The sequence below is a fragment of the Lotus japonicus genome, chromosome 5 (assembly GCF_012489685.1).
Source record: "Lotus japonicus ecotype B-129 chromosome 5, LjGifu_v1.2".
Taxonomy (NCBI): domain Eukaryota; kingdom Viridiplantae; phylum Streptophyta; class Magnoliopsida; order Fabales; family Fabaceae; genus Lotus; species Lotus japonicus.
Genome location: NC_080045.1, coordinates 45381567 through 45405974, shown reverse-complemented (window position 1 = coordinate 45405974; position 24408 = coordinate 45381567). Strand labels below are relative to the sequence as shown.

The 24408-nt window shown below is 39.1% G+C and overlaps 1 protein-coding gene and 1 pseudogene across 1 annotated transcript; both read left to right on the top strand.

Annotated features, from left to right (window-relative positions):
- The first annotated feature begins 3490 nt into the window (after positions 1–3490).
- LOC130718377 (cytochrome c oxidase copper chaperone 1-like) lies at positions 3491–5213 on the top strand. Its single transcript, XM_057568962.1, has 2 exons — positions 3491–3728; positions 4741–5213. The coding sequence occupies exon 2, from the start codon at positions 4754–4756 to the stop codon at positions 4991–4993; it is 240 nt and encodes a 79-aa protein (XP_057424945.1). The 5' UTR covers positions 3491–3728; positions 4741–4753; the 3' UTR covers positions 4994–5213.
- Positions 5214–23098: 17885 nt separating this feature from the next.
- On the top strand, positions 23099–23530 carry LOC130719640 (60S ribosomal protein L26-2-like; annotated as a pseudogene).
- The last annotated feature ends 878 nt before the right edge of the window (positions 23531–24408 follow it).

Genomic DNA, 24408 nt, shown 5'->3' with positions numbered 1-24408 from the left:
ATATCTCTCATTTCTCTCGCTTCTATTTCCATCTCTCTTTGGGAGCTGGTGTATTTAGGGTGTCAACCAAACTTTTTCCTAATGCTTATGACTAGAATATAACTAATAAATTCCCAATTAAATTCAACAGTGAAAATCTCTGGGAAAAAGGCATCAAACTATCTCATTTCTGTCTATTTATTCAAGTTTAGTTTTTATTCAAGCCATAAGTTCAATAATATTGATTTAAGAATCTTGAGGGAACAACTACATGCATAAATAGTTGTAAAATAATAACAAAGTGCATCGAAATAGGCAGAGAAAACCCAATTTGACTTACAGGAATCAGCACAGACAAATAAAACAGAGACTTTTGCAGTCAAGAACTTGAGCTTATATTGGATCACCAATATGAAGTAAGATATTGAACTTTGATTTCCCTGCTTCAATTATTTCACTTGTAAGAATAGCCTCCAACCTTGGCATGCAAGACAAGATCCATAAAAGCATCACAGTTGCATGAATAAATAAGGACCACAATAATCATGCTAGAAGTATAATCTAAAATCTTCTATGAATCTTCAACCAACAACTTTTAAGCTATTGAGATACTTAATCCATGATATAGTATCAGAGACTCTATAACTAAGTCATCTAGAGTTATTGACCCCAGTTATTCAAATAAAAAGTTGAATTTCAGCCCATCATAAGTGGGTTTATTGTTTATACATTGTCCAAGCTTGAGGCCTAATGGACCCTCGGATGAGGGGCGTGTTCCAAGTTAAATATTAAAAACCATTCATGCTTAAACTTTTTGTTCAGGACAAATAACAATTATTAATAATTACATAAAAGCTTAAAAAACAGAACTTGATTATTAGCACAGGTTCTACTTTAAGAAAATCCAGTGTTAGTAAGGTACAAGAGCAGGTAAAAGACACAAACTTGGGATGAATTTGAAACAGTACCTTGGCTTTGAGGAACCGGGGCAGTCACAAGTGATCCAACAAAACAAGGACCAGCAAAAGAATTCCATTGGTGTTGCAGACGACGCCATAAAAACCAGGGCTTTTCCTTTTTAAACATGTTCTGCTTTACTTTATTTTCATTTTAAGTTTTTAAAATTTAGAAAACAAGCTTAGTTTAACTTTTTGTTTTCTATTTTTAAATAGTAAAATGAATTTAAAATTGATTTATCACAACCAGTACCTACCAACGGGTGGTTAGTTTAAGTGGTACGTGTTTGATTCTCCATAAGCAAGGTCTCGGGTTCGAGTCTTGTGAATGGAAAAACCCCGCTGGGAGAGTTTGCCCCACCATGATGTAGATGTTCCCAGTTCGAGCATGATTGTCTCCGAAGGAGGACACCTGTCTCAATCCAAAAAAAAAATCACAACCAGTACCTTCATCACTATGCTCGCTACTACCATCATCACCATTCACCACAACACTACCATCCACCACCTCCACCAACGTTGTCATTGTTCTTCCCCCCACTCCCCACTTCCACCACCGACCCCCCTCCACCACCAACACCACCACCACCTTCATTACTGCCACCACCCTTTCCACCACCAACCTTGACTACCACTATGTTTTTATCTCACTGTTTTCAATCGTTTTCATTTTCACTGAAAATAAAGGTCTTTTTTTTGTTCTGTTCATCTTTTATACAATAAAACATTTTCGAAATATCAACCATTTGTTTGTTTTCTTTGAAAATGAGAAAACCAAATAGCCCCTTGTTGCGTCGTATGGTTTAGGAGAGAAAGAAAAAACGAAAGGTGTTGACACCTAGAGTGGATATGAAGAAAAGAGAAATAAGTGATATATATGATATGTGGTGTAACATGAAGGGAAAGCTAGAGAGAGAAAATGACGTATGACAGAGAACGACATGTAATATGTGGTGGTACATCTATATATCAGGGGTAAAGATAAAATATGAGTGGAGAAAAATAATAGATTTTGTAGGTATTTTAGTATGATTAAAATAGACAAAAAAGAGAAGATATAAAATAATGTAAATATCTTTCGTTCAATTGAATAGAAATTGATGTCAAGTGACATTTTTACCCTTAATATAAAAATATGAAAAACTTAATAAATTTTGAATAAGAAGTAAGCAAGTAAGTAAAGAGACAAGAACGTATAAGCAACAGAGAAATACTGTAATGAGATACCTGCTACGAGTAACCTCCTCATATATATAATATTAAGTTAAGAATGAAGTATAACGTATTACAAAGTACAACCTTAAAATATACATGAGTCTGACTCATAAACTCTACGTCTAACCCTAACTTCTAATAGTGATGATGGACATCCAAAAATATCTATAACACTTTCCCTTAGATGAGCATCTCTTAATAATGTCTCTTATTAAAAACCTTATTATGAAAAAGAACGTAGGATAGAAGCCTAGTGGAAAAAACTCGAGTACTGTGATCCAAACCAACCTGCTCTTAGTCAGCTTGGTTCAGATTTGAAACACTGTAAGCCGCAAAATCCAACCCAACCCAACCCAACCCGTGCATCTTTGGTCAGTTCGAATTCAATTTTTGCACAACCCGAAAAGGGGTAAATGGTCACATTGGTCCCTAAATGTTCCCACCGACTTCAAAGTTGTCCCTGGAAGAATTTTATTAGGCTCGCGGTCCCCAGTTGTGGCAAAAATCAGTCATATTAGTCCCTGACGTTAAAAACCTCTAACGAACGTTAACCCAATTAATAAATGTCAACATTATCTTTCTAATTTTCTTTCACTTTGGTCCCTTTCTTCTTTCTTCTACCATCTTCACCCCCTCCTTCCATCATTTTCACCAAAAACTCTTCCCCTTCTTCATCAACCCATTCATCTGGGTTCGAAGTTTATGAAGGAGGAAGAAAACGGGAAAAAGGGTTGATATCCGCAAAAAGATTGAAGTTTGAACTTGAAATCGCTTTCCACTGTCCCCAATTCATCAACTGGTAGATATTTTCAATTTTTTACAGAGAACAGGACCAATGTGCATATTTTCCACTTTCTTGATCTCTTCCTCTTCATGTTCGCACCGATCTGGTTTGGGATTGTTTGGATTTGTGGTTTTGGGTTTTGCAACTGGGTTGGGATGATTCAATTTTAGAAGCAAAAGTGAAGATCACGCACAAGCAGAAGCATGTAAAAGTAGGATTTTTGAGTTGTTTGAGATGCTCCATTATCAGATCTGTAATTATCACGCACATAGTAGGATTTCTATGTCATGCTCCATTATCACATCTAGTTGAAGAATGGGTTGATGAAGAAGGGGATGAGTTTTTGGTGAAGATGATGGAAGAAGGGGATGAAGATGATGAAAGAAAGAAGAAAGGGACCAAAGTGAAAGAAAACTAGAAAGATAATGTTGACTTTTATTAATTGGGTTAACGTCCGTTAGAGGTTTTTAACGTCAGGGACTAATATGTCGGACGTTTGCCACATCTGGGGACCACGAGCACAATAAAACTCTTCCAATGACGACTTTGAAGTTGGTGGACACATTTAGGGACCAATGTGACCATTTACCCACCCGAAAAGTGTGCAGCCCATTTTCATTGCTTGGGCTTGGCTGCTTGTTTTTTTACCTGCTCTGCTCCAACGTCTACACGTTCATCATCGAGAGAGAGGTTTCGCCGCCGCCGTCGCCGGAAAGAGGTTGTGCCGTCGGTGGAGTAGTCTGCGAGTAGTTTCCGGTTGTTTGCTCCCCCCTCCTCCGAACTCTTCCTTTCAGGTACTTGTCTTTTCTATCATCTCTTTACTCTTCATTTTTCTGGGTATTGTGATGATTGATTAATTGAACTGAGCTGACTCATCTTGTGCAACTAATTGTGTCTGTGTCAATTTTTCTTCAATGTGTGTGGAAATCACTTTGTTTTGCTTGATTGTGTGATTTCTTCCCTTGTTTATGATATATATGGTGTGCTAGTAGGCAGTAGCATTATATAAAATCCTTCTCACTTGCTGGGAGGTGTTGCAAGCATTTGCCATTTTAGAAAACTTAACACTGATGGCTCATGAAACTGCATTTTTCAGGTACATGCACTTTTTCAAAGGCTCCCTATGATTTAGTAAATGCATTTTTTCAGAAATAAAAGAAAAATAAATAAATTCCCATTCCACTGCGAATTCATCTCCTTGTGTTTGTGGAATTAATAGATGCTTCGGTTAATAGAATTATAATTTATTATGGTTCGCGTTGCTACTTTTATTCAGCATTTGGGTATTTTTAGGTATTTGATAATCAATCTTGATATACATTTTATTTTTTCATTTCCAGTGGGTGTACGGTGTACCAATCCTATGTCAATTTCCCACCAACTGGTTGTTTGTGAATTTTCAAAGATTAGTACTTTAATGGTGGAAGGTGGATTGAATTGAATTACGCCAATCTTAGTTCAAGAGGGGTTCATTTCTTTTCTAGCCAATCTTAGCCTCTACTCCAGTACTTTTTTTTTCTTGGATATGGTATTATGGTTCACAACTTGCCTTGGGTGCCATACCCATTTAAGTGGCATATAAAGTCCCTAAAGTTTAAGATTGTGCTTGTTTCATATGACAATGAATTAGTACATGTTATATGTGAAAGTTTCCATTTTACTAATTTTAGTTAAGCTTATTATACTTGCTTGTGTCTCACTGACATATTGTATCTAAATAAATTTCATTGATTTGTATTCTAAATTTCCCTCTCGATCCAGGTCTACCTGAGTTGAACTTATTTTTCACTTTTTTTTGTTCCTTAGAGGATTTAAGACAATGAGTGGTGCACAACTGCAAAATGCTTCCCTTGCCACCTTACATGGGTCACAACAAAATAAAGTTTCAGCTACTGAAGCTAGTGGTGTGGAGTCAAAGCCAAAGAAGAAAATCTGCTGTGCTTGCCCAGACACTAAAAAACTGCGAGATGAATGCATAGTAGAGCACGGTGAAGCAGCTTGTACAAAGTGGATTGAGGCTCACAAACAATGCCTCCGTGCTGAGGGATTCAATGTTTGAGATTGTTAATGAGGAAAAGAGAAGAAGATATTGGTAGTATAACTCGGTTGGTTTTATGAGATTGGTGATGGTTTTGGACCACAGTTTCTTTCTTTTATAGTTAAGTCAGAATGATTGTTGAAATTATGAATAAAAGCAGGGTTATTGATTGCTACATACTACTCATAACTTATTAACTTTCTGACCTGTTGAATCAAGATGTTCTCCCTTCTCTGCCACATATGTTTTTGCTCATTCTCTCTTTTTCCCTGTTTGGCTCCATTTTCTCCACTTCAAGCTTCTTTTGGATATTTAAGTTGAGGCTTCAAAGTCCTGCCTGTTTTCTGTTTTTCTTGTGAACTTAGTTTCTGGAGGTTTTCTAGAGTTAGAGACGGTGCTCTAGGGAAACAATGAAGTTGCCTCATATTTTGGTTTTTTCATGTTCGATCCTTATTGTAGATTTCCTATGTTTTTCCATTTAACATATTTTAGTTCCATTTTTTCTTCTTTAATTTATAGTGTTAAAAATGTTATTATTTTCAATTTCGATATAGTAAATTTGCAAATTTGTTATTTTTGTTCAAAAAGTTTATTGAGACTATTTGGATTAATTGTATTTTGTTATCTATTATGTTTACCAAAGGTTTGAAAGAACAGTCACTCTTATTGTGTTTCCTCTTCTAATTCCTGGTAGTTGTTATGCCTGCTATGAGTCTATGTGACTCACCCTTTTTCTTATTTCTCTTCTAGAGTCCCAAGTAGCTCAATAACCCGCTACTTATAGTTTCAAAACGTCCAACATCACCCTTCTTTTTTCAGTACGCCCCCTTTGTTTGCTGGCCCATATGATATTATTTTGTAACCTCAGAGATTCTGCATATATAGAGGGCTAGTGTAGAATTTATTGAGTTGTAAAATGTATTCTGTCATGGGGTTTGTAAAAAACTATTTTGCTAAGTATGTTGTGGTCACTAGTGATTGTTAGGCTAGTCAGGTTAATTGGTGTATCTGTTATTAGATGTTGCGCCAGTCACAGCTTTAGTTTAGGGTTTTGACATTGTTTCTGTACTCATCAATTGATTGAAGATAGCTGCCATTAATCAATAAATCCCTTTACCTGTTTTTTGCTTACCCTTTTCCCTGTTGGTTCTTATTGTTGAGAGAAATCATAGTTATTTTTACATCATTGGTTATCTTTACATGTGCACTTATTACTAGCTATCTCAGAGTTAAATGCCTTTGCTTCGTGTGTCTCATTCACCTTGAGTTCAAATAGATTAGTCCTGTGTATCCCGATTTATCTTTCAAATTTTAGTCTGAGTTGGTTTTTCACTTGTATATGTGGAATCTATGTGCTGATGTAGATGGTGATATCTATAAAAGCACAGAAGAGATTGTTAAACAAAGAGCTACCCGTATTTTAGTCCATTTAAATGCTACAGCCACGGCTGTTGTATAACTAGGACATGAACTGGAAACAATTGTGCATCACTTGTATAGACATGAAATTTGATAATAGCACACTCATTTATTTAGTAAAAGGTTACATGATTAGATAGTTTGAATTGCCAGACACGTGGCAATTACATTTGCATATGTTTCTTAATGGCCACAGGTGCAGTCCACACAAGTGCAGTTAGCGCCGCACTTGCAGTTCCCACCATGCTCAGCAGCTGGAACGTCCATGGCAACGGTCTCGACATAGCTGAAAAGAAAAACATGTGAGTCATAACAAGCTTTTTTTTTCTTGGTCTAACTTTATACAATGCAACACTGAATGTAAAATTTTCACCTCGTCTCAGTCTCTACGATGGTAAGGCCATAGCTGTTTCCCTTCCTGAATAGCATAGCGTAGCATGAGGATATAGGTAAATCAAACAGCTAAAATGGGTACCATGAAAACAATATACATCAGACCTAACTCTTTCAGTCTTTACTGCTTGCAAGGATACTCAATATGGATAATACACTTTAGAGATCAAACATGGTGATTGAAACATGTAGTTCATGCTGTACAGTGTACACTCCGAAAAAGAAATGAAACACTTACCCACACTGACTCTTGTCAGCGCAGTTGCAGTTACCGCATGAGCTTGACATGTTTGGTTTTGAGGAAATGAAAAACACCACAAATGAACTTAGCTGTAGAATTCAAAGCTTTGTATGCTGCTGCTATGCCTTCAAAGATTGAGCCATGATCCTGTATTTATAGTGGAAGGAGTTGTAAATCTTACTATGGAGGTTTCATTGCTTAGAGTTCGTCTTTAATTGTGGACCTCACAAAGCACGAGAGAGGGTCCCTCCTCTGGGGAATTGTTATCTGAAGGAATCTAAACCATGGATGGAGGCTTGGCCTCCTCTGCTCCTCTCATGTCCAATCAATTTGGTTCTTAGGAGTGTCAATTTAATATTCCGAGATTCGAATGCTCTTTTACACTCAAGTTTCTCCACTTGCGTTTCAAATATGATTGAAATTAATAACTTATTACCCTTATTTTTGCTAAACTATTAATCCACTTTACTCGGATCAAGGCACATATTGCAGCGCCACTTCCAGACATTCTACATTCCCACAAGGAATTTTACAGCATGATCACTACGAGCATGGTGGGTGATCCAGGCCTTCACGTTCTGGTTCCAAAAATCACGCCAATGCCACATAGCCATTCTACCCCAGAGTTCCTGAGAGTGAGGGCAGTCCCTCAAGGCATGAAGACTGTCTTCCAGCACTGATGAACATCGCGAGCAAGACGCCGAGGAAGCCATGTGGAGGCACGACCAGATCAATACTCTAACACATGTATGTGTATCTCACAAGGAGTTTATTTATTTAAAAAATCAATACCATGATGGTCTTTTTTTTTTTTTGAGGGAAATACCATGATGGTCAACACATGTATGTGTATCTCATTCACATTTAGTATTTTATATTAATCGCATCATGATAGGTCAATCAAATCTGAAAATAAATTTCTTAATTATCTTATAAAATAATATAAAAGTAGTGTAGGAAAAGTCAGGCGTACATCACTTTAGATCATTCAAACTACTCGCAAAGCCTTGTTTCAATCAACGAATATTAAACTTAAGACAGATTAACTAAGTTGGTTAAACCCATTTATTTTGCCAAATATCAGACACTCCTTTGAATATGCATAACAAACAAACAATTTCCACGGAACTCAAATGCCTTATTTATTTTATATATATATATATATATATTTCAAATTGAAGGTAAGAACTAGCTTAAATATTGTGTGTTTGGTTTCCCAATTTACACTTATTTGAAGACACGTTCACTGAAAAGTGCTAAGGCTTATAATATATTAGAAGTGATTCTCCAGAAATTTCATCATCTTGGAATCGATCCGAGGTGCAATAGAGACACCTTCACTTATGACGGTGGTCATCATCAGGACCTGAATTGACGGGAGGGCTTCGTGCAGGAAGCTTTTCAAACAGAAGAACTCCATCCTGTAATGGCCGGTAGGCGGCTCCACATTGAGCAGAGGCAACCAAAATGGCAAAGACGATAAGCAGAACTATGAAGAGGATCCTCCTCATCGTCATGTAACTGTAAGAGAAAGACATGTTAATTCTTCTGTGAAAGAAACTGAACAGAGAAGTAATAGAGTTTGTGATATGAATCTGGGAAAGAAAGCAGCTGAACACACACTATATAAAGGGGCACACTATGCATCCTGTGTGTGAATGGTGGTACTTAGTTTGAACGAAATTACCTTCCCTTGACTTAGCATGAAGTTTGAAGGTTGAAAATTATAGCTTAAACGAGTTGAACGAATCAAAAATATTGAATAAACTAATTGTAGACCACCCCGCCCCTGCATAGAAAGTACTTAGAAAGTGGTCCATCCAAATTGTTTTTCTAATTGTTCTTAAGACTTGCAAGGCAAAGAACTTGACATTGTCTCATGTTATATTTCCTCGTTCATAATGGTAATATTACTTTGTTGTTGCACCAATGTTATATATATATCTGGACTGGGCGAGCCCCTAGAGGGGCAACGCCCAGTGTGTAGCTCGCCCCAAGGCGAGGGCCTGGTCCTAGGTTGGGCCTCAGCTTCGGAGGCCCAATTGGCCCAATAGGTAGTGTCCAAACTCTATAAATAGGAGGTAGTTACCAATTGTAAAGGACTTTTGGCTCATTTGGAGAAATACACACTTGAAATTCAGCATTCACTCTCTAATTCTCTCTCTCTCTAGCTCAATCTCTCTACCCTTTGGTACTATACCTTTCTTCAATGTTCATTCCTAGAACATTTGGTGCCGTCTGTGAACAGGGTAAAATAACCTCTTCAATGTTCATTTGGTGCCGTCTGTGAACAATCTCTCTACCCTTTGGTACTATACCTTTCTTCAATGTTCATTTCTTCAATGTTCTCTCTCTCTAGCTCAATCTCTCTACCCTTTGGTACTATACCTTTCTCTACCCTCTGGCCAAAATAACCTCCCAAGGGCGATCGTATCTGACAATGGGACCCAATTTTCAAGCAACCAAACAAGGGAATTCTGCAAGGAAATGGGTATATAGATGAGATTCGCCTCTGTAGAGCATCCGCAAACGAACGGGCAAGTAGAATCTGCGAACAGGGTAATTCTGCGCGGACTAAGGCGACGGCTTGAGGAGGCTAAGGGAGCCTGGCTGGACGAACTCCCGGTGGTATTATGGTCGTACAACACCACTGTGCAATCTACCACAAGAGAAACCCCCTTTAGAATGACTTATGGGGTAGACGCCATGTTGCCGGTGGAAATTGACAATTTCACATGGCGAACCCAGCCAGATTTTGAAGGGGAGAATCAAGCCAATATGGCGGTGGAGTTGGATCTCCTGTCTGAAACACGTGACGAGGCGCACATTCGAGAAACGGCGATGAAGCAGCGCGTGGCCGCCAAGTACAATAGCAGGGTTCGCGTTCGAGATATGCAGGTTGGCGATCTGGTCCTAAAGTGGCGGTCAGGAGCCCCAGGGAACAAGTTGACTCCGAACTGGGAAGGGCCTTACCGCATTATCAAAGTTCTTGGTACAGGGGCCTACCACTTGGAGGAGCTTGATGGAAGGCGACTACCCAGGTCGTTCAACGGTTTGAGCCTGCGTTATTATTACAGTTGATTGTGAGCACAGTGTATTCGCCAAAGATAAATGTTTTCAATGTACCTCGGAACTCTCCATTATAGCAAAAGCGTAATCTTTTTCTCCGAAAGGAGTTTTTTAATGAGACGCATCATCAATAAAATGAAAATTCATGAAATTCGCGTCTAAAAATCCCAGGTATTCCCTGACGGTCGGAATTGCCGATCGACACAAAGAATTACGGCGATCACTAGGTGGGACAAGCTTGATCTCCAAAGGGGATTGCTGGAACCCTGAAGGTGGTGGCGATTCCACAAATGGCCTTTGACGCCTGGGAATCGCCCCCCGGAAAGTCTGACGTGATCGCCGGTCCCGTAAACGACGTGCTGGGTAAGTCTCGCCAGAATATGACGAGCACCGTAAACTAGGCAAAAGACTTGGGACCCCCAAATGGCCATTGGGACCCAAGCATTGTAAGCCCCGAGCGGGCAAAGCCCTGGGCGAAGCCCTCGAGAATGGAGGCCGTTTATTCCTTTGAGGAAAACGTCTAAAGTCTTGGCAGGGAAATACCAAGCAACAAGTCCTAGTTAAAATTAATGCACGAAGTCGTTAGGCGTAATTCAATCATATGACGCGTGAAAAAATAGCGCAAGATATAAGGTCGGCGAATGAATAAGGTGGAAGGCGAGTGCTTGGACACTCAGGATGTTGAGTATTTTATTACTCCGGCGTGTTGGGGCGTTAAACTATGAAATTCATTCTTAACTTTTTTAAGCAACAAGAATGCGGCGACCAAAAAATGTAAGGCGGAAGCATTCCAACATGATTTACAAAATATCCAACGGCGATATGAAAGCTGTGGCGAAAGGTTGCTTATATATATGAATGCGGAAAAGTGCATTACAAGACGGCAGAAAAGGCTAAGTGACACATTATTCATTGTTTCTCTCTTTTTCTCCTATTTCTTCTTCTTCTTCTTCTTCTTCTTCTTCTTCTTCTTCTTCTTCTTCAGTCGCCATCCTGAGGTGTTGGTCAATCAGGGGAGGATCGTCAGGACCAACCAATCCTTCAGCGGTTATCTCTTTCATTACTCCCATAGCGCTAAAATCAAAGTTCGGGTACAAATGTTGGGCCTGATCTTTGGCAAGGTAGAAGCCGCGCTCGCGATTGTCAAGAGCAATGTCGGCAGCTTGTTCCCTCGCCTCAGTGGCTTTGGTTTTCTCCGCCGCCAGCTCGTCCTCTAGCCCTTTGATATTTGCCAGTTGGGAAGCAATCTCAGCATCTTTCGTGGCGAGGGCCTCAACATGAGCTTCGGTCGCTTTCTTGATCTCTTCGGACGTGGCCTGCATCACCGCCTCCATGTCAGACTTCGCCAAGGCCAAGGACTCAGCAGACTTTTTCTCTTGCTCCGCCAGCGCCTTCTTCACTAACTCCAGCTCAGCGCGCAATATGGCGAGCTCTGACTCCTTAGCAACCAGCGCCTCGCCTCTGGCGATCAGGTCCTTCTCAGCTTGCTCTTTTTCCTTTTTGCAAGCTTGAAGACTTGCATCAAGATCATCCGCTTCTTCCTTCATCAGCGCCAGCTGATCCTCCAGTTCGCCGATTTTAATCCCCGCCGTGCCAATCAACTTGTCGGCATGGACTTTGTCTTTTCCTGCCTGCGTCGCCAGTTTGTCGAAGCGCTTTTCCCAAGCAGCGGCGGCTTCTTGATACTTAGCACTCTCGGCCTTCAACCGCTCAGCTTCAACGGTGGCGGCGTTGAACTTCTCAAACGCGTGGGCAAAGATGCACCCAACGCGTAGGAGACCAGCAAGAGTCTCCTCCTTGGTTTCATTAAGGCCCCGACTCAAAACTTCTTTTTCTATGGCGTCACGGTTGAGGCCAGTAAGTAAGAATTCTGAGGGTTCAATGGCGTTGGGGAGCATATTATAATAGCTTGAAGAACCGCCCTCGGGAGCAGGAGCTTGCTCAATTCGAGCTGCTTCAGAGGTAATGGCAGCGCCAGGACAGGATTTTTCCCCTTGTTGAGGCGGGGAAGGCATGGAGCCCGCATCATGTGTTGGGGGCGGGCTAGGAGGCGCGTCTTGGCGAGAGGGAGACTTCGGGGTTTCATTTTCTTTTTCTTTCTCTCCAACGGGAGTGTCAGAAGACGCAGCAGCTTTTGTGGCGTTGACGCCGGCGAGTTTCTCAACAGCTGAGGATTGAAAAATGTTGGTGGTTGTGGCACCGACGGAGGCGGCTGTGGCGCCAGCAGTGGACTCAGCGGCAACAGCGGCGGCCGCACCGGCGGTGGCAGGAATAGAGGCTGGGACGGTGGTTGGCTCGGTAGCCGCGGCGACGGAGGCTTCGGTGACATTTTTGCCTTTAGGCGCAGCAGCAGTGGTGGGCTGAGCGCCAGGGTTGGAGGTGCCGGCGCCGGAGGAGGCTTTGACCAATTTTCTCCTCTTAGGAGCTTTGGCGCTCTCAGCTTGGTTCTCAGCACCGCCCCGCTTTTTCACGTCGCCCTCAGCGTTGAACTTTGGGGAAAAGCGAGCCATTCTCCTCTCGCGGGCCTTCAGGAGCTCGGCGTTCGTGAAGTTCATATCTTCTGCAACAATAAAAAAGAAGATCAGTGACAACATAGGAGACGAGAAAGGAAATGTCGATAATAAAAGTAAGCTATGGACAACCTAAGTATTTGGGAGTTCTTGAGAGGCCAGCGCCCTCAAGGACTGTTGTGCAGTCAAGAATGGGAAGCGGGGCAAGGAGATTCAGAAAGGCTTTGTCGTTGGCGGACAAAGATTCTTCTGAAGGATCGGTAATCCCATTGGGCCTCTCTGTCCAGTAAAGAGGGAAAAGGGCGGTCCCGTCCCTAAGGGTGAATGCTTCTGGGTAGGCGGGGTGAACCGCCACACGAAAGTACTTCCGCGCGAAGGAAGACTTCGCGTTACTTTTGTGGGGATGCAAGCACTTCCGGCCGGCCCGGGCCTTCAAGGAAATCCACCCTCTGTTTTTGATGGACTTGGGGTCAACATCGTAGAGGTAGAAGAAACTGGTGGGAGATGGGGCGATGCCAACCGCGGCGCATAAGATTTCAAAGCACCGAATGAAGGCCCAGGCGTTGGGGTGAAGTTGGCAGGGAGCCGCGTTGATGTCGCGGAGGACGGTTTGGACAAAGGGCGAGAAAGGAAGCCTGATTCCAAGCTCGCTAAACATGTATTCGTACGCAAAGAAAAAGTGGGATCTCTTTACGTCGCCGTTTAGCTTATGAAGCCAGGGGCGATCCTCAGAACTGCAGATCCAGATCCTGAGTTTGGCGTTAAACTCATCGTCATTAGACAGACCACCCTGGGAGCTCACGAATTGCACAATGAGATCACTATCTTGGAAAATGGAAGGTTGGTCTATGGCTTCGTGGGTGGGGGCTCTTTGAACTGGAAGGGGCAGAGTGGCGAAGGTTTTTAATCGGTAAGGAGGGATCTCCGGGACCTCTAAGCGGAGGCCGCCGGCTGCGGTGGAGTCAGGGTCACTCCCGGAAGAGGAAGAGGGGTGGTTAGGGGAGTTAGGGGAGGAGTGATTAGGGGAGTTAGGGTTTGAAGCCATTTTTAGACAGTAAAATGGAAAGAAGGAAAGGATGAGTATATATATGATGCAGAGATAAGGGCAGTAGGACTCACCGGAGAAGGATGTGTAGAGTGGGTAGCGGAAAGGATGATAAGCGACGGCTCCAGAACGGAAGTTGGCAGAGGGAGTTTGGTAAGCGATTAGGGAAGTAAAGAGAGGTCTCGGAAAGGGATGATTGTGGGGAAGAAGGGTTTTTATAGGAGAAGGGGGGAAGCTGGAAGGGTGACGCGTGTTGGACGCGTGTGGAAGGTTGGAAGTCATGATGGTTTTGGGAAAGTGGGTCGCGTGTAATGGGGAGTTACTGCGCACGATGGGACAGTTATGAAAAGTGAAGTGACGGTTCCGGAAAAAGAGGAAAACAGATGTAACTGGCGCATCACGTGTAACTGGCGCATCACGTGGAGCAGGTAGGGATTTGAAAGGGTTTTCAAACAAGAGGAAGCGCGAAAGGCCTCGCCACCAGGGAAGCCAAACGCCATTGCCTGACAAGTAATGCCAGCATTAAAGTTTAGCCACTCGCCAGGGACATTGCCAGCCAACGCTTGAGTGGTCAGCGCACGATCAATGCCTGCCACCTTTCTCGCCGGCGAACGATCGCTCACCTACTACAACAAATCGCCAGTTCGGAGCGGTCGTTCTCGCCGCTTGTAGACTTGTGGACTTGTGGACTTGCCGGTTTGGGTTGTCCGCCAAGACCAAAAACGCTTGTTTCTTTTTGCTTAAGCCATGTCGGCAACGTAGTTAACTTACTTTTTCTCAAGGCCATGTTGGCGGCTTAGATCCCAGGGTACTATAGAGAATATGTGAAGGCATTTAAAAGACACACTTAGCTCTCATACTTCAAGCTCGGTGTCTTGTGGACTAGTGGACTGGGTGAGCCCCTAGAGGGGCAACGCCCAGTGTGTAGCTCGCCCCAAGGCGAGGGCCTGGTCCTAGGTTGGGCCTCAGCTTCGGAGGCCCAATTGGCCCAATAGGTTGTGCCCAAACTCTATAAATAGGAGGTAGTTACCAATTGTAAAGGACTTTTGGCTCATTTGGAGAAATACACACTTGAAATTCAGCATTCACTCTCTAATTCTCTCTCTCTAGCTCAATCTCTCTACCCTTTGGTACTATACCTTTCTTCAATGTTCATTCCTAGAACAATATCCTTATAACCACCGAACACCCCATGAAATTAATCGCCTCGAGACTTTGAGATATTATTAGTATATATTGAGTTTCTTATGTATAAAGCGTTACCTTACCTGCCATACATATATTTAACAGATGAGTTTTTGGACGTAGACTATTTTTGCGCGACATTCGTTCGACATACGCGTTTAGCGAAAGTTTTCAGCTGCCGCTAAATGCAAACTGTAAAAAAAAGCATTTGGTCGGGTTTCCAATCTCCCCAAATAAAACACACAATGTTTTGGTGGTTATTGTAGCATTTCCATGAACCACTGGTTGCCACTAGATTGGCTCGGAGTGAAGTTGCATTGGTGGTGAGTTGGAGACGGTTGGATTGGCGAGCGACATTTTTTTTTTAGATAAGTCAATAATATTGATAAAAAAATAAGTACAAGGGGTACTTCAACCAAAGATTTTTTTTCTTTCTAAATAATGTAAAAAAAATATTTATTTAGCCAAAAGGGGTAAGAAAAAAATTATTTAGCAAAGTGGGGTAGTTTTTGGAGAAAAGACCACGGCGCGGTGCTCCCGTCAATAAACCATGGCCAAAAGTATAAAAGGGCAACAATTCACTCCAAATGTGGGTAGAACCCAGGTTTCATAAAGGCTACGGTTTCAAAGTTGTTGCCTAAAGTTTCTTTACAATAGAAAATTCATATAAATTATCTTAACTTATAAAAAACAAATTCTTACTTTTTATTATAATTTTATATGAATTTACTGTATTTATTTGTTTTCTTTATAGATATTTATTTTAAAGAAAAATATATATTTATTTTAAACAACAGAAATAGATAATTATTTTAAGGAACAAAAATAAATATGAGGCTTTTTATTTATTTAAATATTTATAAAGAACACAAATAACTCATGAAATTTGAGTTCAAATAAAAAACTCATAAAATTTACAAATATATAAATTTTTTGTTGAAAATATCTAAATAAAGAAAAATGCCCATATTTATTTTAGTTCTTTAAAATAAATATCTCTAAATAACACAAATAAATATAGTAAACTCATATGAAATTGTTTTTTGCTACATCGGGAAGATAGTAAACTCAAATGAAATTCTAGAAACATACAATAATTTGTTTTTCATAATTTAAATAATTTATACGAATTTTTAGAGAAAAAAATTTATGTCAATGTTAAGAAACTTTAGGCAACAACAGTAAAACCGTAGCCTTTTCTCCAAAAACTACCCCACTTTGCTAAATAATTTTTTTCCCAACCCTTTTTGCTAAATAAATATTTTTTTTACATTATTCAGAAAAAAATTCTCAACCCAAAGCAACAAGAGAAGAAACAGAAAAAAAAAATCATAGCACTAAGCACATGCCCAATGAGTTGGAGAGGTTGGATTGGCGAGCTACATGCCCAGTGATTTTGTAGATGTAGCAATTAGATTGACTGTCAGGGCCTCTACACGCTTGATATAGGCTTTATGAGAGAGAAATATAGCATCGAGTTGTATAAAGGAGAGAGGATCCTTCCAGGCACATATGAGAGCAGTGATCTCCTTGTACTGCACGTACGGAGCCCCATCATGACATACAATAAATTGTGATGTCATCATTCGAGAGAGTCTTTTTAATTACAACAAACCTTAGATATCATCTTCAAGATTAATTGGTTTACTAGGAGCCAAGCCCGCCAACACTCCTATTGAACAAAATCATTACTTGGTGGTGGTTGATGAAATTGATTTTGCTACTCTTGTTTTCTAGTGACGTATTGTAAGGCGTCTTGTCTACTTAACTATCACCCTCAAGAACTTTTCTATTGTGTTCATATTTTTTCCCAATTCATGCAACAACGTAAAGAAGCCCATTGTGAGGGAGCTTTAAGGGTTGTTCGATATTGAAGTCTAATCGGGGGCATATATCTTATTGGGTGTTGAGTGTCACTTGTAGCTATCTTCTTATTCCGGTGTTGATTGGAAGAGTTGTCTTTTAACTCGATCATCGTTATGTTACTATACTTACTTTATTTTCTTCTGTTGCTCTCCTATTTTCTGGAAAACAAGAAGCAACTTACAATTTCAGGTTCTCAATAGAGGCTAAGTATCACTCTGTGGGAGCTACTACTTGTGTGTTAAAATGGCTCAAGAGGTTGATTTTAACTTATGCACCTATTTCGTTGTGTCTCATTCTACTCTTATGCACCTATTTTGTAATAATCGATATGCTCTTGCTAATAATTCAGTTTTTCAAAGCGCGCTATACGCAATATTGAGGTTGATTTTAACTTTATTCATGATGAGATGTTTCAAAGTACGTACTATTCGACCAGGTTATGTGTTTATACTTCTTACTAGTTGGTTAACATTCTTACTAAAGCTATTGGAAAACGACAATTTGACATTCTTATTGGCAAGTTGGTCATTTTGAGTCTGCATGCTCCAACTTGAGGTGAGTATTAGCGTGTGTAAATAATTACTGTATATTCTCTCTTTATTTGGCTTGCCATATTTTAGGTAATTAACAAAATTAATGTATATATATATTCTATATTTAGCTAGTCGATCATTAGTTAGTTTGTATATCTATTCTTTATTTATTTAGCTAGCTAGCCATAATATTAGATAGCTATAATCGATTGAGAATTTGAGATGTGTAGAATATTTCCGTTCTGTCATTTAAAAAAGAAGAAAAATTCCTTTGTCATATCTTGAATAAATTTGTGACGGTTTTTGCAGTTAGTTTGTATATCTATTCTTTATTTGTGACGGTTTTATTTGGCAGGTTCAGTTTGTCCATTAAACACTCTTGTCTCTCAACTGCGGTCATTTATAAAAAAAAATCATTAGTGTATCTTATTTTCTTATGGGCTTAAATATGTTGGAGGTCCCTTTAAAATAAGGGTCCTTTGGTTAAGGCTCCTACAAATTTTTTTTGGATGAAATAAGCCTCTAATGTGAAAATAATATATAGTGATAAGCCCCTGCCGTAAGGTTCCATTTACTTTCTGATGATTCTGCAAATAGCGCTGACATGAATTATATTTTGTGAAAATTATTCAATTAAAGAGGGTGTCACGTAAGCAAATGAGGGTTGAAAAAATTAAAAACCCAAAGTAAAAAACCCAAGTACGTTTGGGGATTTTACTTGGGTTTTTTACTTTGGGTTTTTATTTTAATTTTACTTTTTTCAACCATAATTTACTTACGTGGCATCCTAATAATTTTCGAAAAATATAATCCACTTCACCGCCGTTTGCAGAATCATAAAAAATTAAATGGAACCTCACGACAGGGACTTATCACTATATATTATTTTCACATTAGGAGTTTATTCCATCCAAAAAAATTTGTAGGGGCCTTAACCAAATGACCCCTTTTTTAGAGGGACCTCCAACATATTTAAGCCTTTCTTATGAGATATGTAGTTTGTGACGGTTTTTGCAGTTATAAATTTAAAAGGTTTTAATTCTGGAGTTAGTGGAGGTAAGAAATCGTCATAAACTGCATGTATTACTAGTGTCGAAAAAAACTAGTGCCCACCAATCAACACTGAAAAAATAAAGGTGGAGTAGTGCTACGGCAAGAGATAGAAATTAAATGGAGTATTATTTTTTTTAGAAGAAAAAGGCAATATATATATTGAAATGGCTGGGAAATAAACCTCCAGCAAAAGTAGCATACAATTAACAGTAAAAGGGAGGATTATTCAATGAAATTTATCACAGTTTTAGAGAAGGAAATAGGCAAACGAGCTTTTGGTTGATTGAAACGTCACTTAAGTTGGCCCATCTTAATTATCTGCGGTCAGAAAACGCTTCTGTACTTATGGGTAATCAGAATTATGTGATGTGCATCCACCTTAAGCAAATAAGAAAAGAAATAGAGAAATATGAGTGATATAACCAGAAAATGTAAAGAGGGATTTAAAGAAAATATGTGAAGATAAGATGAAAAAGAAAGTGAAGTGTAAATTGTAACACCCCACTTTTCGTTATTAGGTTATTTATTATTTTATTTTAATTATTATACTATATGATAATTTGATAATTTATGTGATTTAATTTGATGATTATTTGATTATGTGATTTAATTAGATGATAAGGTCATTAAGTGATTTTATTAGATAATTAAGTTATTATGTGATATAGATAAATAAGGGTTTTAGGTTTTATAGTGAGTAGTTGGGAGTGAGGCCCATTGTAAGACTATTTAAGGGTTAGGAGTGAATTAGAAAGAGAGAAATCAGAATTTGAGAATTGGAGAAGTTAGCAGACAAAGAAAACACGTGAAAAGCAAGGAGAGGAGAAAAGAGAAGAAAACCTAGAATTTGATCTTCAAGAAGAAAATGATCTAGGAGGCTTTGTACCGGTGTCATAGAAGGTAAGGGTTTGAATTTACTTGTATAATTGTAGTATAACAGAGGTTGAGTTTAACATGAAGGAACCCCCAACTTCTTTGAAAATTCAGAACTGAGATACTGTGTTGAGTGTTAAATTGTGGTGGGCAAAATTGATTTTGGGCGAAATTGAGGTTCTGGGGAAATTTGGGTTCTATTCTGCCCGCAGATACCCTAACAGTCTGTGTTGTAGAGAGCATAACTCTCTCTACAGAATGTGAAACCAATTTTGTATGAAAGCTAACTCATAAGGTTATGTTGGGTAATATTTTCATAATTTTTGGATTTCTGGTTCAGTACCAGAATTATCTGCAAGTTCACTCTGTTTCTGCCCGCAAACACCCTAGCAGCCTGTGTTGTAGAGAGCATAACTCTCTCTAAAGAATTCCGAATTGAGTGAAACTAATTTTGTATGAAAGCTAACTCATAGGGTTATATTGGGTAATATTTTCATAATTTTTGGATTGTTGGTTCAATACCAGAATTATCTGCAAGTTCACTCTATTTCTGCTCGCTGACACCCTAACAGCCTGTGCTGTAGAGAGCATAACTCTCTCTACAGAATTCCAAATTGGTTGAAACCAATTTTGTATGAAAGCTAACGTATAAGGCTATGTTCGGTAAAATTTTCATAATTTTTGGAGTGCTCGTTTAGTACCAGATTTATCTGCAAGTTTGTTATGTTCCTGCTTATTTCTGTGATTGATTCTGGAACTGCTGGTAATTGATATGAGACATTTGATGATTTTGTGTTGCTAGTTTGTCGGTGGAATAGTGAATGATTTGATAATTATATTGAAGTGTTATTTTGTGCAATTTTGATGTGATTTCCGTTATGGAATTTGGTGAGAAAATATGTTATATATTTGGGACTGGAGTGGTCTCAAATTGCATGTTTTAATTTATGAGTTTTTGCACGAAATACACTTCATTTAGTCAAGAGGCAACGTGTCGGTTTTCATCGGAAAACTGAGGTTTGTCCCAGAACTGGAGTGGTTCTGGAAGTCTGGAGTGGACTTCATTGGTGGTTAACTGTCTGGAGTGGACGCGGTGATACCGCTAAGGTTAACAATTGGTACCACATGCATACATTAGAGTCTCACACACTAAGTTTCACGTTTTCAGTGGTTTTATGTGTTTGGTGATTTGTTGGTGAATTGTTTTGCTGTTGTGGTAAAGTTGAATTATTATTCTTCTTAAAGCTTATAATTTTCTGAAACAACAATAAGAATTATGAAACTGTCTTGAGAGCAAATATTATAATCACTCAGATTTTAAAGAAAAGGTGAAGAGTTTATAAAGCAAAATCTGAATTGTTTACTTGCTCTTTGTTATGCTATATTTTATACAATGTAAGTTCTTACCCTTCTGTTGGAATGATGTTCTATGCGACATCGCTCAGGTACTAGAGGTAGAGATGTGGCTCATGAGGAGTAGCTTCGGAGAGTCTTAGCTTATGTTATTATTATTATTAATATTATTATAAAATAAGTGTCTTGCTCTGTAATGTAACACTGGGTAGATATTTTACGTTACTTTTACACTTCTGTTGAGAGAATTTTATAACCTCTCCTTATGGAAGTTGTTGAATAATTTTCTAAATTATGGCGATGTCGTACTGTTGATGGCCGAAGAGTGCCTATAAAATTCAGTTTTGAGTATGATGAATTTTATTGGAATATCAAGGAAGATAAACCTATTTAAATAAGTGATTTTATGCATTTTAGGATTATCTGGCTGGTTTAGAAATTTTATTGGCAGAAATAATTCATTCTTTGAAAAGCATATGAACTTATAAATTTTCAAACACAATCAGTGTTAATTTTATTGAGTTTTCGTGAAGAAGTGTAATACTCCCTTAATATGTTTTTAAACTCTGATAAACATTTTTAAATAAAACAATGGGAAAAATGGGGTGTTACATAAATGAATCATTACCTCCCTCAATATAGGGTGACATGAATCAGGCTTTGATTGAATGGGAGAGCCTCGTGGAAGCTTTTGCAACACAAGACCATCTTGTAATGGCCTATAGGCAGCTCCAAATTGAGGGGAGGCAACCAAAATAACAAAGATGATAAACGAAACTATTAGGAGGATCCTCATCATCATGTAACTGAAAGAGAAAGACATATCAAGTTTTCTATTATTTCTGATTTTGATTGATTCAGAAAAAGAGGGAGTGAGTAGAGTTTATGCTATGAATCTGGTAAGGAATAAGCAGCTCCATACACACACACATATAGGCCATGCATGTTATGTAATGGCATGTGTGTGGTAGTTCTCTATTGGTGTGAAAGTAAACCTTAAGTTAATTCCCCTTGACTGACCATGTAGTTTGAAGGTTGACAAACATAGCTTAAACGAGTTGAACGAATCAAAATTAAATAAATTAATTGACAACACCCGCAACTGCCTAGAATCTAGAAAGTGCTCCTTCGAAGTTGTTTTTCTAATTGTTCTTTACCCTTGCAAAGTAAGGGATCGGATTTGACAAAAGTAGTTCAATTTTAGACCAACTCTTTTGACGGGCTATAGCAGAGTAGGTAAAATATTTTTATTTTTTTTAATAATTATTAAAACAATAATATTTACATTAAAAAATACCAAATTAACCCAAGAACACCAAATAAATTCCTTCCTCTTTCCTAGCAGAAACTTCATCTTCTCCATGTCCAAATAATGTTCATCCTCTTTTAATCTGCAAATTGCACTACCAGTCCACCACCTTATCACTTATCTTCTCCCCTCTCACATACCACCACTACACAATCATCACCACCACCAGATTTTCTTCCAAAAATCCATAAGCCCAAAACCGACAAATACATTATCCAAAGTGCTGATTAAGATGAAGTTGGATACCACTCACACCCACAAATACATGAAACCCAAATACATTATATATTCAAACATTTGGAAGATTACCACCCAACAAATACATTTTAAAAATCTGGGGTTTAAATCTTTTCTCGCGTTCAAAGAGATATACCCAGGTTATGGGTTTTTTTTGCAGTTTCAACCCCTTGTTCCCTTCCGAGGGCGAAGAGGCACATCCAGGATTGGAAACGGAGGGAGGGCAAACAACGAACGGCGATGAGGGGTGTTTGCTTAGTCTTAACACTTTTTAAAATCTAAAACAAATTTGTTTTGGTGTTAGAAAACTAATAACTATTTAAACTATTATCTTATGTAAAAAAAAAAATATTGAAACTATTATCTTAAAACAATCACTTGTTATTTCCGGTTAAAATAGTGGGTGCAAAATTAGAGTACTTTTTTACTAGTTCATAGTAGGCGTCACTAAAACAACAATAAGGAAGAGAAGCTTCTGCTGATTCTTCAGCTCTTCTCCATACAAACCACACAGAAATTAAAAGTTGAACTAAATGTTTAATTTGTTTTTATATAAACCAAAGAATTGTATTGGAAATTAGCATAAGGGTGCTAAGCCCAAATACAAAACAGGAAAAACCAAAACCAAAAGGAAAGAAAAATGATAGGAAAAATACATTAACATGGGGATACAAAATGAATGAAAGTAACCCACTGCAAGAACCCCACAAGATTTTTCTATGCAATAATCTATATATATATATATATATATATATATATAGGTGCTTGCTGTGGTGCCCACAATTTTGAACATGGGTAGGTACAGGAATGTCATAGACCAATCATAGTTAGGCACAATAAATGAATTATATTGTATTTTAATATATCCTTATACTTTCATTAATTATGAAACGACCCCATTTCTATCTAGTTTCTTAATTAATGACCCCACTGTCATTTTCACTTATCTCAGTAAATTTTCACGTACCATTTCTAAAAGAACTTCTGAAGGAAGTTGGAACAACAATAGCCACAAACTTGTCAAGGAAAAGGAAAAGAAGATGAAGTTCAACCCTAGTCTCGCGCAGCAGGCGAAAGAGCCGCAAGGCTCATTTCACAACGCCGTCGAGCGTCCGCGCGCGTCCTCATGAGCGCACCGCTCTCAGCCGACCTGCGCTCCAAGTAAAACGGGAAGAGAAGGGAAGGTGACTCAAGTCTACAGGCGCAAGTGGGTGATCCACATCGAGCGCATCACCCGTGAGAAGGTGAACGGCTCCACCGTCAACGTTGGGATCCACCCTTCCAAGGTGGTGGTCACCAAGCTCAGGCTCGACAAGGATCCCAAGGCCAAGGGACGCGCCGCTGCTGATAAGGAGAAGAGTACCAAGTTTGCTCCTGAGTGTTGTTCTTGTTTTCATTTGATATTAGAAAACTATCTATATGCTCTTTTTGGATCTCAGCTATTCGTTATGAGTTATTATCTTTTGCTTTAATGTTAAATCAAACCTTTTGATACTTCTATTATGACTTTTGATACTTCCAGTGTCTCGAGTGCCTTCTTAAGCTTCAATGGACCAATAAGGGATGCTTAGGTCCAATAAGAATAATCAAGTGTCTGAAGTGCATCCTTAAGCTTCAATGGGCCAATAAGGGATGCTTAGGCCCAATAAGAGAAGTCATGTGTCTCAAATGCATCCTTAAGCTTCAATGGGCCAATAAGGGATGCTTAGGCCTAATAAGAAAAGTCAGGTGTCCCAAGTGCATCCTTAAGCTTCAATGGGCCAATAAGGGATGTTTAGGCCTAATAAGAAAAATCAAGTGTCTCGAGTGCATTCTTAAGCTTCAATGGGCCAATAAGGGATGCTTAGGTCCAATAAGAATAGTCAAGTGTCTCAAGTGCATCCTTAAGCTTCAATGGCCCAATAAGGGATGCTTAGGCCTAATAAGAAAAATCAAGTGTCTCGAGTGCATTCTTAAGCTTTAATGGGCCAATAAGGGATGCTTAGGCCCAATAAGAGAAGTCATGTGTCTCAAGTGCATCCTTAAGTTTCAATAGGCCAATAAGGGATGCTTAGGCCCAATAAGAATAGTCAAGTGTCTCAAGTGCATCCTTAAGCTTCAATGGGCCAATAAGGGATGCTTAGGCCTAATAAGAAAAATCAAGTGTCTCGAGTGCATTCTTAAGCTTCAATGGGCCAATAAGGGATGCTTAGGTCTAATAAGAATAGTCAAGTGTCTCAAGTGCATCTTTAAGCTTCAATGGGCCAATAAGGGATGCTTAGGCCCAATAAGAGAAGTCATGTGTCTCAAGTGCATCCTTAAGTTTCAATGGGTCAATATGGGATGCTTAGGCCCAATAAGAATAGTCAAG

Coding starts and splice junctions, on each gene's coding strand:
- LOC130718377 (XM_057568962.1), top strand. CDS start 4,754: ATGAGTGGTGCACAACTGCAAAATGCTTCCCTTGCCACCTTACATGGG.